Source organism: Lissotriton vulgaris, chromosome 12, assembly GCF_964263255.1.
Source record: "Lissotriton vulgaris chromosome 12, aLisVul1.2, whole genome shotgun sequence".
NCBI classification, from domain to species: domain Eukaryota; kingdom Metazoa; phylum Chordata; class Amphibia; order Caudata; family Salamandridae; genus Lissotriton; species Lissotriton vulgaris.
This window is the reverse complement of record NC_141700.1, coordinates 636,762,467-636,777,830: the sequence shown is the minus strand read 5'-3', so window position 1 is coordinate 636,777,830 and position 15,364 is coordinate 636,762,467. Positions and strand designations below refer to the sequence as shown.

The window sequence follows — 15,364 nt, the reverse complement described above, 5'->3', positions numbered from 1 at the left end:
TTTGTTGACATACCAAGCCCTTTGAGGAAGCCTGTTTGGTTCGGGGGCAGTACCTGTTTCTCCTTTGCCCAATCAGTTAAATTCGCCGGTAGAATTCCAGCAAACAACTTGGTGTCCGTGTCCTGCAAAGTAATTAGGCGATAGTTTTCTGGCAATTGCCAATTTCCTTTCTTAAATATAGGTGTTATAAGTGATCCTTTCCATGATTTCAGGATTTGACCACTCTGGACCACTTCGTTGAAAACATCTGTAAGGTAAGTTGACCAGAAATCTGGTGCTTCTTTGAATAGTGCAAAAGGGATGCTATTAGGACCAGGGGCCCCATCCTTTTGCTTTTTTATCAATCTTGCCACTTGACTTTTGGTTATTAAAATTTCACTAGCACCTTCTTTGACGACTTTTGTGGCACTTGCGTTGGCAGTACGTTGTTTCTGTGTTTGTTGGTTAAGATTTAGATGTATTTTAAGAAATGTCACCCTTTCTTCTTCGGATAGACTAGATCCTATAGCAACTTTGTTTGGTCTAGATAGGCCATTAATTAGTCTCCAAAACTCCCTTGAGTTTGCTAATGTACTTGCGTGGAATATTTTTGTCCAGAGATCTTGTCTGGCTTTGTTCTTTCCGTTCCAGATCAATTTCCTTAGAGTATAGTTTGTATTTCTCAATAAGGCCACTAATTCCTTGTTGAGCGGGGACTTCGTTAACTGTCTCCTCAGCCTGTTCCACGTACATCTGAGTTTCCTTACAGTATGTGGAAGGAAGATGTAAGAATCTCTGGCTTCTCTTTTTTCGCTTTGGGCCACTTTCCTCCTTTGCACACCTGTTCTTTTTGTGTTATCAGTGACTACTTTATGGGTGAAATTTTGCCATCGGTCTATGACATTTATCTTTTTTTCTTCATCCATACATTCAATCGCTAGGTTTTTTGCCCTTACCATGATCTCATCCGTGTTTTTAGTTTTCCATATGATTTTCTTGTAGTTAATGGTAGAGATCTCACCTAGGATTGTCTGGAAGGTCCCAGATTTTGGACACAATAGATTTATCTCGATAATTTGCTGGCTATGATCGCTGTCCAAGACTTTATTCAAGGTATAAGATGTCACCTTGTTAAAAATAGACAACTTCGTTAATGTATAGTCAATTCCTGAGTTACCGTTACTTGAATGAAATGAACAAGCCGGTGGAGAGTCCGTTGGAAATCTGCTGTTTAGTATCCTGAGGCCCAGCACTTCCATGTCCTTCACCAAATTTATCCCTATTCTGTTTTGTTTAATGACGTTTCTTGGTTCCGCTATTGTGTCCGGAATCGCCCATTGCTGATTTTGTGTTTGGACAAAGTCCCTCCGCATTAAGGGCATTAACAAATTTGTATTGAAATCCCCTGTTACAATATAGTCGGCCAGTGGCTCTTCCAAAATTTGCTCCAGTAATAAGTCGTTTAGGGCAGTAGTCATCGCTTTCTTTGAGATCCGTTTCAGTGGTATGTAAACATTAACTAGAGTTAGAATTTTATATGGCATACTTTTAAAAGCTTTATAACTACTTTTTAATGCAAGAAGGTTTGAATTGTTCGGGTGGGTTAGCTCATGTTTTGCATCTAGGTCGTTCGATACGAAAATTGCTAGACCTCCACAGGGGCGTCCAAACTTCTGATATTTTACAGCTGGTTCGAAGTATCCCCTGTAGTGTTTTATCATAAATGGGTCTATTGCCCATGTTTCCTGCAATAGTATTATGTGATTTTGGATTGTGAAACCTTGCATTTTAGCTTCCATCCATTTTCCACAAATTCCATTTATGTTCCATGAGCATATCTTCATTGTAGATAAGGCTGTAGGCTTTTCTTGCAATGTGTCTTGCGGTAAAGTTTGTCAGTGCTCCTTGGTACCGTGGAGCGATGCCATGATCCAGTGTTCATTTGCCTCTTTTCTATGCTCTTTCTCTGATGGGTTAGAGCATAATTTGGCTTCCTGATTTTTGCCCAAAGGATTTTTTAATATGGAGAAAACAGTGTTAGTTTCTCCAAACTGGAATTTGTGTATGTTGCTTCCAGTATTTAAAAGTGGTGTTGGGTAGACTTTTGGAGGCAGTTGACTTATTAATATACCCCATTCATGAAAACCTCCGTGCTCTTTCAGGATTGAATCCGCTATTGGTCCTGTGGGTACTGTTATCAGTATTAGTGGAAGTGTTCCTTCCGGGTTTGGCTGAAAGTCCACAGTTTCGATGTCTACTGATGATATCCTTTCTAGAGTTGGTAAGTTTTTCATTAACCGGAGGATATTTCCTCTGTTTAGAATATCATGTGGACATCTTGGTTCGTAAAGTGGCTTGAGGACTAGTTGTATGGTCCTATTTTTTGGGGGCCTTATATCACTAATGTTTTCCCCTATTCTTCTGTTTTCTACGTAAGTGATCTGCCTACTCTGGCCTCTTCTTACAACGACTAAGTTATCTTGCATTTTCTCATCCATCAATCATCCGTTGTTTCTATTTCTTTGCAACAATTTGACGTTACTCCGGCATTCTCCATTACCTTCCTTTCTGGGAAAACATCTTGTTTATTACAGTTCCTGACTTGGCCGGATGAGTTTTTTTCATTGTGCTCTGTATGGTTTTGATTTACTGGACGCATGTGATTTTGGGCGTCATTCTCGTTATACTGCATGGTTCCAGACTCCCGTGTTAGCCTTGAGATCTTTTCATTAGTCATACTATTGTTTTGATCACTTAGGATTTCAGAAGGAGTGAGGTCTTTTATTATACAACCATTTGGCTTAATTTTATTTGTTGTTTCTACTACCTCGTTTGTTTTTTGTTCGACTTCCCAGGGGCAGGAGGTTTGATTGGAAATTTCAGTTAAAGTACTGATATTACTTTTGACCAGTCTTTGTTTGCAGCTGAGGGCAGATGGTTTAGAGAAGATATCATAATATTTATCCTGGCCTTCACAGTTTTTTGCAGCATACTACTAAATCCCCCACTACAGCTGCTGTAAGGAGCAGGCTAACCGCTCTCCCCTAAAAATGGTAGGTGCTCCTTACCTTGTCTCAACAATAATCAGCAATTTCTGACCCGATCTCAACCGCCTCTCTGTAAGCTTAGGCAGGGTGGGGTTTATCTGACAGTCCAGCTGCTCCCCACTGTTGCCCCCTGTCACTTCTCAAATTCACCATACTCCTTCCTGTGGTACTCAAAGGATCCTGTGGTACTCAAAGGAACTCAGCAGGTTTTCAAAATTGGCAGTCTCTATGAGCCCCTGTGAGCCCCTGTGCCTTGCCTTGCCTTACCTTGCCTTATGGTCCCAGGGCTCCCGTTTTTTTTGTTTTTTTTTTCAAGTCCTGCTGAAATTGTGAAGCAGTTTTACTCTTCACTGTTTTGCTATATGAGCAGGCTGTGAGGACTGTGAGGGGCACAGGAAAGCAGGTCCACTGCCAATGTTAAAAGTCGTCCACTGCCGCACTGCCGCACAAGGGGATTCGTTTATGGCCCAAAGGCAGCTTTGCTTGTAGTACCTGCCGTTCTGCGGACACTTTCTCAGTGATTCGCGGAGCCAGTGCAGAGCATTCAGGAGGCTGAGCCCAGCCCTGCCCGAGTTAACCGCCGAACTTGGCCCCCTGACTTGGCCGCGTGTCCGCACACCACCTGCAGCTACCGTGCCCTGCCCGCAGTCCGCGTCCACGGCAGGGGGGGGGAATCCCCGTAGCTTAACGTGTCGGTGGTGGCGGTGGCGGTAGCGGTGGCTGTCGCGTCTCCTCTCACGTCTTCCTTCCTGCCTGCCTGCTCGTGTCCGGTGCTCACAGCAATCGGCAATCCTGACTCTCAACAGAGACAAGCCAGAGAAGGGGAAGTACACGCTCCAGCGCTCCACGGTTCGCACTAACCTCCTCAGTTCTCTAGCTCCTCTGGTCCTTTTGCCAAACTGCCTGTAATGCCCTAATTTCAGCTCGTCAGAGAGCACTATCACACTAAGAGTCTCTCATAAGCTTTTGAAGTTAGAGTTTTAACGTTTTTAAAAGTTTTTTTTTTTTTGGCTCCTGGCTCCAGGCTGTGTTTTGGAGGCAACCCACGATTGTTCTGTGGCCTCTGCAACTTCTTAGCCACCTTCAGGAATGTTCTTACCTCTACAGAGAGGCTCTCCGCATCACTGTTGACTGCAACACCAGGCAACGATCTGTGATATCACACTCCCCGCTCACCAGCTCTTCCTCCCAGCTTATCCGCGGCTCCTCTTGCTCCTTCGCACGCTCCTCTGCTCGCGGGAGCCTTCCGCAGGAGCCCTCACCAAGCCAAACCAAGCCCAAAGATCCGGCACTCCCCAGCCGTTGCCACCGCCGTCTCCAAACGCCAAACGCCAACCCCGACGACCACGTTAACCTCGGACCGTGGTAGCAGAGTGGCAGCAGTAGCAGTAGCGATATAGCGATGCAGTAGCAGCAGCGGCAAAAAGCAGCGGCAGGAACCAGGCGGGTACGGGTACAGATGGAGGTGCAGATGGAAGGCTGAAGCAGGGAAACACGAAACACGAAAACGGCAGGAACCAGCAGGAAAAGGGCTGCAGCAGAACAAAGCAGAAAATCGACTGTGCACACCACAATGCGGGATGGGCTCTCGCTTCCACTGGCAACACGCAGGTGGGCTCCCGCTCCTCTTGGAAGTCCGGGGCAATCCTTACACCAGGGATTGCCTCTGAACAACTTGCAGCTCAGCGCTGCAAAGCTCCCAGCACTCCCCTCTACTCCTGGGGATTAAGATATAGCGCTCATGAGGCGCTAAGCCCCCTAACGTTCCTGGGGCCAAGCTGGCCAAAGAATCCAGCATATTATACAAAACACTGGTCCCTACATATGGACGGAATGAATTTCAAACAAATAATCAGAACACCTGATATGTGTAATGTCTATTGTCCAGCCGGACAAGAAGTTTTAATTAAGCGTTCGAATCAATAACACAAAAATATAAAGACAGTGAAATAACAAGTGGGCCCAGCCGTGACCCACAACATACAAGACAAAACAACGAATATGTAGGGACCAGTGTTTTGTATAATATGTAAACTGCCCAAGGTCCCTGCAACATACCTTTAGGGTTCCCTTGTCTATTGAAAAACACAAAGAATCCAGAAGGCAGGAATTAAAAATCCTTGGGGCCCAGCTAGGTCCAGGACGTCCTGCACACAGGGCCCTCCAGCAGGGTGGCAGTCCCTTGTGGCGGTCTCCTCCTGGGGCCCAGCAGCATCAATTCTCCTCCTCCAGACGAACAGCAGCACAAACACATGGGGATCTAATGCTTATACCCTCAAAGCCTTTGAAGTCTTTGTGCTCAGGGGGCACTGACCCCTGTCTAAATCAGTTCTTGGCGTCTCCCTGCCAGTGACACCTTCCTCCTTTGATAGAGGGTGTCTGGGTCCTCAATCACTCAGCAGGAAATGGAGCCATTGTTTTATGACAGCAGCCCCGGCCTCTTCCCCTCCAGGGGGTACTCCTCCCCCCTACACTCCAGACGCAGGTCAGTTCGCTGCTGTCTCACCTCCTCCCCTGGGTCAAGACATTCCCCAGAGCCTATCACATTCAAATCCAGACAGTCAATCCGCAACCAGGCAGAGACACACAGAAATGTTAAAGCACAAAAACACAGCCACTTCTAAAAGAGTGTTTTTTAAACACACAATGCAAAAACCACCTTCACAAAAAAGATGTGTTATTAAATTGTGATCTTAGGCACACTAAACTACACCTCTGCATCTTAAGCCTTTGGGAAGAAAGGCTGGAAACATATTACACAGCCTTCCGAATTCTGTCCTATGTGCAAGATGGCCTTTCAACAGTAAAAAATGAAATGGAGAGTATTTCACTGTCAGGACATGGTACACACCTCAGCACATGTCATACCTTTCACATACACTGCACACTGCCCAGGGGGTACCTTGGGCCTACCATACGGGTGTCTGATGTGCATAGAAAGGGAAGGTATGGCCTGGCAAGTAGGTGCACTTGTCAGGACAACATGGCAGTTTAGTAAACTGCGCGCAGGCACTGCAGTGGCAGGCCTGAGTTCTCTCTTTAAGGCTACTTGTGTGGGTGGCACAATTAGTGCTGCTGGACCACTAGTAGCATTTGCATTACCAGCCCTGGCACACATAGTGCACTTTACTATGGACTTTACTAGTAAGACAAATATACCAATTATGGACAACCAATTACCATTACACTTTACACAGGGGCACTCGCACTTTGACACTGATCAGCAGTGGCAAAGTGCCTAAAAGCATCTAAGTTGGCAATACATGTTAGAAAAAATGTCTAGGGGTTGACCACCTGGGCTTGCCCCGAAGCGGTCGCTCACCCACGCTCCCTTCCTTGCTGCCTTGTTTGTGTGCCTCATCGCTGCCTGCTTCCCTGCTGCCTGGACCCGTCCTGGTATCGTAGCCTGCACAGCGCGATTAGTGAACATTTGCACAGCTTTGCCGAATTAAACGCAACGTAGCCAGCGCTTTTAAAAATAGAAATTGCATCTGCTTATTTGCATAGTGCACGTTAGCGCTGCTTTGTTGGGAAATAAAATTGCCGCAGACTGCTAATTAATTCATTGCCGGTCCTCGGCTGTGCCCCGTTTCGCTTTCAGGATTAAGTAGCCATTTTGTTGTTGTTGTTGTGTCCACTCCTGACCCGTGTCTCCTCCCCGCTACCGCCTCCCAGCTGACCCTCCCTCGCCCCTGCCCCCTCCACCATCCACATATGACAGGTGCCACTGCGCGCAGCGTTCACACGCAGCGATCGCGCCCCATGCGCGCCGCAGGTGCACCAAAGGTAAGCCCTTCTACGCCCGTCCGCGCCGGGACCGCGCCCAGCACCAGACCTCCTGCCCCCCGCAAACCGCACTCCTCCCGCATAACGTTTGACGCCGCCACCCTCCTAGCCCTTGACCCCGGACGCACACCACAATGCTACGAGGCTGCCCCAGGACGTACCCACGGTCCCTTCGCCTGCCACTCCTGCAAGTTCGCCTGCATCAAGACCCACACCAAATCCACGACCTCCAAACACAGCTCCGACTCTAACCACCTGAAATGCATCCTGCTAAACACCCGCTCGATCCACAAACACGCCACAGAACTCTGGGACCTACTCGACACTGCAGCACCGGACATCGCCTTCCTTACAGAAAACTGGATGAATGCATCATCAGCACCCGACATCGCCATAGCCATCCCGGACGCTCACAAGATCATCCGAAAAGACCGTACCAACCAAACAGGAGGCGGCATCGCCATCGTCCATAAGAACACCATCAGAATAACGACCAGCTTCGACGACTATCTTGAAACCGCCGAACACCTCCACTTCCAGATCCACACCGACCCCAGGACCACACTTAGAGGCACCCTCATCTACAGACCACCAGGAACCCGTAAACAATTCAGCGAAGACATCACCGACTTCATCAGCCCACATGCCCTCCCCTCCGAGAACTACATTCTACTGGGAGACTTCCTATTCCACCTAGAAAAGAAAAACAACTGCAACACCACCACCCTTCTGGACAACCTGGCCACTCTCGGACTCAAACAACTCTTTGACACCCCCACCCACTTAGCCGGACACACGCTCGACCCTATCTTCACCTCCAGCAAACACATCTCCTTCAATCATACCACAGCTCTCCATTGGACGGACCACAGCTGTGTTCACTTCAGCTACAAAACCACCACGACTCACAACCCCCTCCTCGAAGAAACTGGAACAAAATCACCATGGACCAACTCCTCACATCACTCAACCAAAACCCTCCAGCCCTCTCATCGGACCCAAACGAAGCTGCCACCAAACTCAAACAATGGATCACCCACAGCGCTGACGAATTAGCACCCCAAAAAAAACACCAGATCAAACAAGGTAGCAAAAAAGCCCCTTGGTTCAACGATGACCTTAAGAATTCCAAGAAACTTTGCAGTACTCTCGAAAAAACATGGAGAAAAAACCCAACCACTGACAACATGACCACCTTCAAGGCAGCCACCCGCAAACACCACCAATTGATCCGATCCACCAAGAAATCAGCATTCAAGGATCGACTCGACAACAACGCCCACAACAGCAAGGAACTATTCAACATCGTCAAAGAATTTACCAACCCCACCGCAGCCTCAAACGACATTACTCCCTCCCAAGACCTCTGCGACTCTTTATCCTCTTTCTTCTACAACAAAATCGCCGATATACATAACAGCTTCAAGAACATTTCGAAAGAACAGCCCACCCCACCCACTTCCAAACCCGAACCGCTCTCTAACAACCTTAGTGCCTGGAACCCAATCACCACTGAAGACACCATCCGCCTAATGAACTCCATCCATTCAGGTTCGCCAACCGACCCCTGCCCCCACCACATCTTCAACAAAGCAGACTCCATCATCGCACCCCATCTCTGTGATGTCATCAACTGCTCCTTCAACTCCGCTACCTTCCCAGAAAGCTGGAAACACGCCGAACTCAGTGCCCTCCTGAAGAAACCCACAGCTGACCCCTCTGAACTTAAGAACTACCGCCCCATCTCCCTCCTCCCATTCCCTGCCAAAGTCATTGAGAAAGCCGTTAATAGCAAGCTCGCCGCCTTCCTTGAATTCAACAACTCCCTCGACCCCTCACAATCCGGCTTTCGAGCCAAACACAGCACCGAAACCGCCCTCATTGCAGCGACAGATGACATCCGAACGCTTCTTGACAACAGAGAAACAGTTGCCCTCATCCTACTCGACCTCTCCGCCGCCTTCGACACAGTCTGTCATAGCACCCTCATACAACGCCTCAGTAACGTCGGAATACAAGGAAAAGCCTTGGACTGGATCATCTTGTTCCTCGCCGGGAGAACCCAGAGAGTCCGACTCCCCCCATTCAAATCAGAGGCCACCAAAGTCATCTGCGGAGTCCCACAAGGATCATCACTCAGTCCCACCCTCTTCAACGTTTACATGAGTCCCCTCGCATCCATCGCGCGACAATACAACCTCAACATCATTTCCTACGCTGACGACACCCAGCTGATCCTTTCCCTCACCAAAGACCCTAACACCGCCAAAACCAATCTTCATGAAGGCATGAAAGAAGTAGCCGAATGGATGAAAAACAGCCGCCTAAAACTTAACTCAGACAAAACAGAAGTTCTCATCCTAGGATCTTCACCCTCTTCCTGGGACGACTCTTGGTGGCCATCGGCCCTGGGCACAGCACCCATACCCACAGACCACGCACGCAACCTGGGCTTCATCCTAGACTCCTCCCTCTCGATGACCAGACAAGCTAACGCCGTCTCATCCTCTTGCTTCAACGTACTCCGCATGCTCAAAAAAATCTTCCGTTGGATCCCCTCCGAAACAAGAAAGACGGTCACCCACGCACTGGTCACTAGCCGACTGGACTATGGAAACACCCTCTACGCCGGAACCACAGCCAAATTACAGAAAAAACTCCAACGCATCCAAAACGCATCTGCCAGACTCATATTGGACATCCCACGCCAAGCTCACATTACCAGCCACCTGAAAGACCTCCACTGGCTCCCCGTCAACAAGAGAATAACGTTCCGTCTCCTCACCCACGCTCACAAAGCCCTCCACAAACTAGGACCCGAAAGCCTCAACACACGACTGTCCTTCTACACACCCACCCGCCAACTAAGATCCTCCAGCCAAGCGCTTGCCACAGTTCCGCGCATCCACAGATCCACCATGGGAGGAAGATCCTTCTCCTACCTGGCAGCCAAGACCTGGAACTCTATCCCCACTCACCTCCCCCTCACAAAGAACCACATTTCCTTCAGAAAGGAACTTAAAACCTGGCTATTCGATAAATAATGCACCCCCTCCCACAAGCGCCTTGAGACCCTATGGGTGAGTAGCGCGCTATATAAATCTCTGAACTTGAACTTGAACTTAGGGGGAAAGCAAAAGGTTTAGGGAGCTTTAGCCAAAAAGGGCCAAGTCCAACAGCGTCCATAATAGTCTAGCTGTTGATCATCCAAACTACAGGAATATATAAGTACTTACACCCCAAGATGAATGGGTCAGGCAAACTACGGATGACTTTATTGAAATTATAGGGGACATCCTCAGTATGTCTTGCCAGTATTAACAAGCCTTGACAAAGTAAGCATGCAATAAAAAAAATTGTAAACGTATGCAATATACAAAGACACTTTATGAAACATATTAAAACATATTGAAAAAGAGTTCACCAGCTGCCCAGGCACACCTGCCCTGGTGTTTCCTGCTTTTCATGGAAAATACTGTCACTCATGGCTCAAGATAGGCAGTGGATAAAGTGGGCTGACCCATTGCACTATGCTATGGGCTGTAATGGGCAGAAGTAAAATGTGAATGCCACTTGAGCAGACCAATGGATGTAAAGGGTTTGTGAAATGAAGCTGTATAATACATTACATCACACATCGTTTTCTTAGATTAGTACTGGTACTTCCAAGCATGCAGGCACACTTAGAATAGTGATGGAACCCCTATCTTCCCAGGAAAAATGATTTTTGTTAAATAAATTGCACGATTGGCTTTGAATTACTATACCCTGAAGTCCTTGTTTAAACAAATAAAGTGTCCAAGAAAAAAAGAATAAAGCATGGAATCAATAAATTAATCTCAATGTAAGTTGTTAGTCCTCTTGCCCTGGCACCAAAACGCACTTCCTTTTTGGGAGATGTGCCATGTGATTAGGAAAAATGCTCACAGTGCAAGAACAGCTCTGACAGAAGTAGGCTGGGTCATTGCCCCACGCTGTAAGACCAATGGAGGGCTGATCCAGAACCCCCTTTTTTATGTATACACATGTGTGCATCTTTTATTTATGATTTTTTCTAACATGAGGCTGACTACACATGGGGTGAATGCTGACCTCATGTAGATCGCATGATATACCTTGATGTGCATTGTGCAAGGTGAGCCAGGCGCCTAATCCGTGCCCAATTTAAAGGACAGTTACAGTTCAAACTTGTTGATGGTTCTGTCCTTGAGTTAGAATTACTGAAAGGAACAAGAGCCGGCCAGCGGTCTGAGGGAGGGGGCATAATATCCCTGGCTCGACCCTAATGTTTCTGCTGCAGCTGTTCAGGAGACTTCACCCACTTATATAGAAGACGCTCTGCAGCAAGGGGTGGTTAGAAGACATCAGTGGCTACTACTGACAGCGCACATTCAAGTAACGTGACCAATGCATCATGTGGGCAGTCCATAGGATAATGGAGGGTACCTGTGGAAGCACGTAATCCTAGTACACATCAATTACATGAAGCAGACGGCTGCGGGCGGGGAACCAGTTAGATTGTTCTGCACATCCATCCAGGGATCGGTCTTTCTTTCTTTCCTTTCCACCATCCTAATTTCCTGACAGCCTAGCCTCTCCTCTACTCTCCTCTGGTCTCCTTTCGCCCCTACCCTTCCCTCCTCCCCCTTTCTTTCTTTCTTTCTTTCTTTCTTTCTTTCTTTCTTTCTTTCTTTCTTTCTTTCTTCCTTCCTTCCTCCTCTCCTTCTGTCATTGCTTCCATCCTTCCCACCTACGTTCCTTTCATCATTGCTTCTTTGTTTCCTTATGTTCTTCCTTCCTTTTATTGTTTCTTCCTGCACTCGCTCTTTCCTTCATTCGTTCTTTCCTTACTTTCTGTACTTTCCCTTTCTCTTTCTTTCTTTTGTTTCTCCCTTTCTGCCTCCTTTCCTACATTACTTTTGCCTTCTCCGTGCATTCCTTTCTTCTTGCTGCTTTCTGAAGCTCTAGGGTATTTTTACATCTTCATGTTCTTTTACTCACTTTATCCATTTAATCCTTTTCAAAATATTGATTTCTCTGTTCCCTCACCACTCTCTTGCTGCAGCTTCACCATGATGTGCTATCGGATTTCATTAACTTTTGTTTGTCTTTGATCCCCTAGTGTCTTGTCTGGGATTACGACTCCAGAGGAAAGCACGACTTCATTGGAGAATTTTATGCAACATTCGAGGAAATGCAGAAGGCCCTCGGCGAAAATAAGGTGCTTTGATTTCTAAAGGTCACAAAATGTGCTGTAACCTTCTACATTTTGAAAATCCTTCTGGAAAGTCTTTGTGAAAATGCTAAACTATGACATTTTGGTCACAAAACAAGTCAGACAACTCCTAAATATATTTTGCGGGGGATGTGATATAAATAATGGTTGTACACTTAGGCTGCAAGAAAGGCTAGTTCAATTTCGAGTTCTGGCAGTCTTTGTATTTCATTATTTTCTGGTATGTGTATATTTGTAGGTGCTTGTTTGTAAAGTGCCAATTAAAGTGGCAATTAACTAAGAGCAACTGGACAAGAAAATCAGAGCAACCATAGTACAATTTGGGCAGTACCATTCAACAAGATAAGGGGGATATCTATGAGTGGTGTACACTGCACCTCCACTTCTGTACTTTGATCTGCCATATTTGGGAGGAATTTCTCGCCGCCACCGAACTCAACCCACAGTCAACCTCCATTTTGGGGTTGGACAGAACCTGCGATGGATGACCTTAAAGTCCTGTGAGTGGAGCACAGAGGCGAGCACCCACACAGGCAAGGACTACACAAGGTTCCCTCGAGTTTTAACTCTCTACCTGCAGTGCAGTGCAGGTCTTACGAGCCTCTAGGAATGATTACTTCTAGGAGTATTTCAGAAGTATTTTTTTAATTCTGTGCATGCACCCATATGTTTAGAAGTATGCTGGATTGCCCATCTGTTTTTTTTAAGCAGAATGTTCTTGCTGCGTCATTGTTATGCAACTGCCTGCTTGGTAGGGGGGCCTCAGCTCACAACCCTTCTCTTTCCCATGCTCTCCTCGCCACCAGGCACCCATCCCCTCTAAAGCCCTTAGCCCCTACACCCTCCCCTACCCAAAGCATATATCCACTCATACCAATGCTCTCTAGCAATTATGCGCTTAGCCACTAGCAATGAACACCCGCTTACTGTACTTCACCCACGTCTATATCTTCTTCACAATATTCCTCATCATATTCTTGCACATCCAAAGGCAGTGTTTCTAACCCACCTACCTGAGCATTAATCCCAATTAGAACATTGTAATATGGAGCACGCCATTGAAGACAATGGAGTGCTCCGTGCTTCTATGGGCTGGTAAAGGCGCGCAAAGCAACATTCCAATGTTTTCACAAAGGCCTCTCGGAGCCCGAGTGGATTTAAATCCCCTCGGGCTCCGAAAAGCCTTTGTTTTATTTGTTAATACATTCTGCCCTCTAGTGGCAGAATGTTCTAATAGCCTTATAGCCCTTCGTAGCTGGGCTATACCGGCTATTAAAGAGCCGCTCCCTGATTAAAGGAACGCTGGAGCGGGCCTTTAATAGCCGTATAGCCCACTACGGCGGGCTATAAGGCTATATTACAGCTCCTCCCACAGCCCAGGCCCAACCACCTCCTCCATGGAGGAGCTGCAAGGAGTCTTGCACATGTTCTCCCCCCCCCCACCCCCACCCCCCCCAGAGCATACTTTGCTTATATAATTTTAACCTCACCACACACTTGGGCACAATAATAGGTTGTCGCTACATTGGTCTTTCCTCACACCCTCAAAAACAACTGTTCCTTGTCTGTACCTAAGTAACAACTAGGCCTAGTTGGAAGTTCAATTACACTGGAATAATTGGAGCAATTTCAGTAATTTTGCCTTACTCTTGGAGGTGAAATTACAGATAACAGGGCGATTACCCCCGATTGCGTACTTAAGAATATTTTGGGGGGAAAACCCTACCTCAAGAGCACATCTGGAAAGCATGTGTTCTGCTGCATTTACTGTTATTTCTTAGCAAAATAATGCATCATCACACCCATTTGGAGAGCATTTTTGCTCTAAGAAGCAGCACCAAAGGCAGAATTACTCTTCTTGCATAATTATGCATAATCTAGGGGAATTCTTAGATAATTCTGTGTGATTGCACTACACTGGTTTACACGAATTAGGCCCACCCCTAGTGAAATCCTCCTTTATGTCACAAACTCACAATGCTAACAATTTCTCCTAGTTTCCAACATGCATCGCCTTCTTTTACACTCATTCTCACCATCTTTTCAACACCCTTCCATCTTTTGTTTCTTCACATAACACAGTTTCAGCTTTGCATCTACGTACAATACAACCTCGGAAGATCAAAACCATCAAGACACTTGCCTCTTGATCCACCAGGAGCTCTCTCCTTGTATTATCTTTATGTTGATTCCTTTGAACTTGTTTGCAGAAATTGCTCCAGCACTTTGATGATTGAATCCCACTTAGATCCTTTAAATTTATTTGCTTTGAAGGTTCTCAAAGTCATCTCCTCATTTGCACTTACCTAGTTTCCTTTACTGTTTTACAAACCTTTTTACTTTGCCTTACAAGGATAGAGAGGTGTCCCTTGATAAATTAATTCTCTACTCTCATCATTTTTTATTTTTTTTTAAATATATTTTTATTGCAGGAAACACGTATGAGTACAACATTGGCACCTGAAATGTAATCCGGGTTCGTGTTGGTTACAGTAACATTACGCCTATACACGGCCATTCAGCCCACAACCCGGGGGTCGGGCGGCGTGTGCCATTCTGCTGTTGTTTATTTGTCTCTGTCCTCGCCGGTTTTCATAGGTGATAGAATAAATCACTTCTGCTTTTTCAAACACCCCAACCCAACATATCCCCCCTCCCTCCTATCGCCTTGCCCCCCAGAGGAAGAAAAGTGTCCTTCATCATGGTACAGGATTCCAACGTTTAACGGAAGTGATCGTCGCTCCTCCCCCCCTAACCACCACCCTCCTCCCCCCTCGTCATCGGTAGTCTATCTCGAGGTTGCATGTCGTGTGCTGTTAGCTGTGATTGTCTATGTCGGGGGCTCTCCAGCAATAGCATCATGTTGGGAATCAGGCTGCCCCCCATCAGTGCTGTCTGAATCGGTGAGTGTGTCAATGTCGCGCAGGGCCTGCACTATCGTTTCCCAAGCCTGCGCCGCCTCTAAGGCCCGCTCATCTCGTCGCCGTCCCGCCTGCTGGAATCTCAATGTGCTTTCGCTTCCCGCCCACTTGAGAAGTTCATTGCGCCATTTAGCGCCCGTTGGACCAACTCGCGCCTTCCAGTTTCTGGTAATTTCTCGTTTGGCCAAAAGTAAACCCAAATCGATGAACTTGCTAGTAAGTTTGTTTTTAGGGGTGTGTGGGAACCAGTGTAGTAACCCTGCCGCCGCATCTATCTGCAATGATCTGTCGGTCACCTCTGTCAGTGTATCTCCTACAATTGACCAAAATGGGGTCAGCTTTGGACAGGACCACAGCATGTGGAAAAGGTCCGCCGTGGCTGTCCTGCATCTAGG

The 15,364-nt window shown here is 46.9% G+C and overlaps 1 protein-coding gene across 1 annotated transcript in view; it reads left to right on the top strand.

Moving 5' to 3' along the window:
• The window catches only part of CPNE7 (copine 7), a 358,406-nt gene that overhangs the window by 229,636 nt on the left and 113,406 nt on the right, over positions 1–15,364 (top strand). The window contains exon 6 of the mRNA XM_086945595.1: positions 11,935–12,033. Coding sequence (XP_086801721.1) covers positions 11,935–12,033 — 99 coding nt within the window. The remainder of the gene's footprint in view (positions 1–11,934; positions 12,034–15,364) is intronic.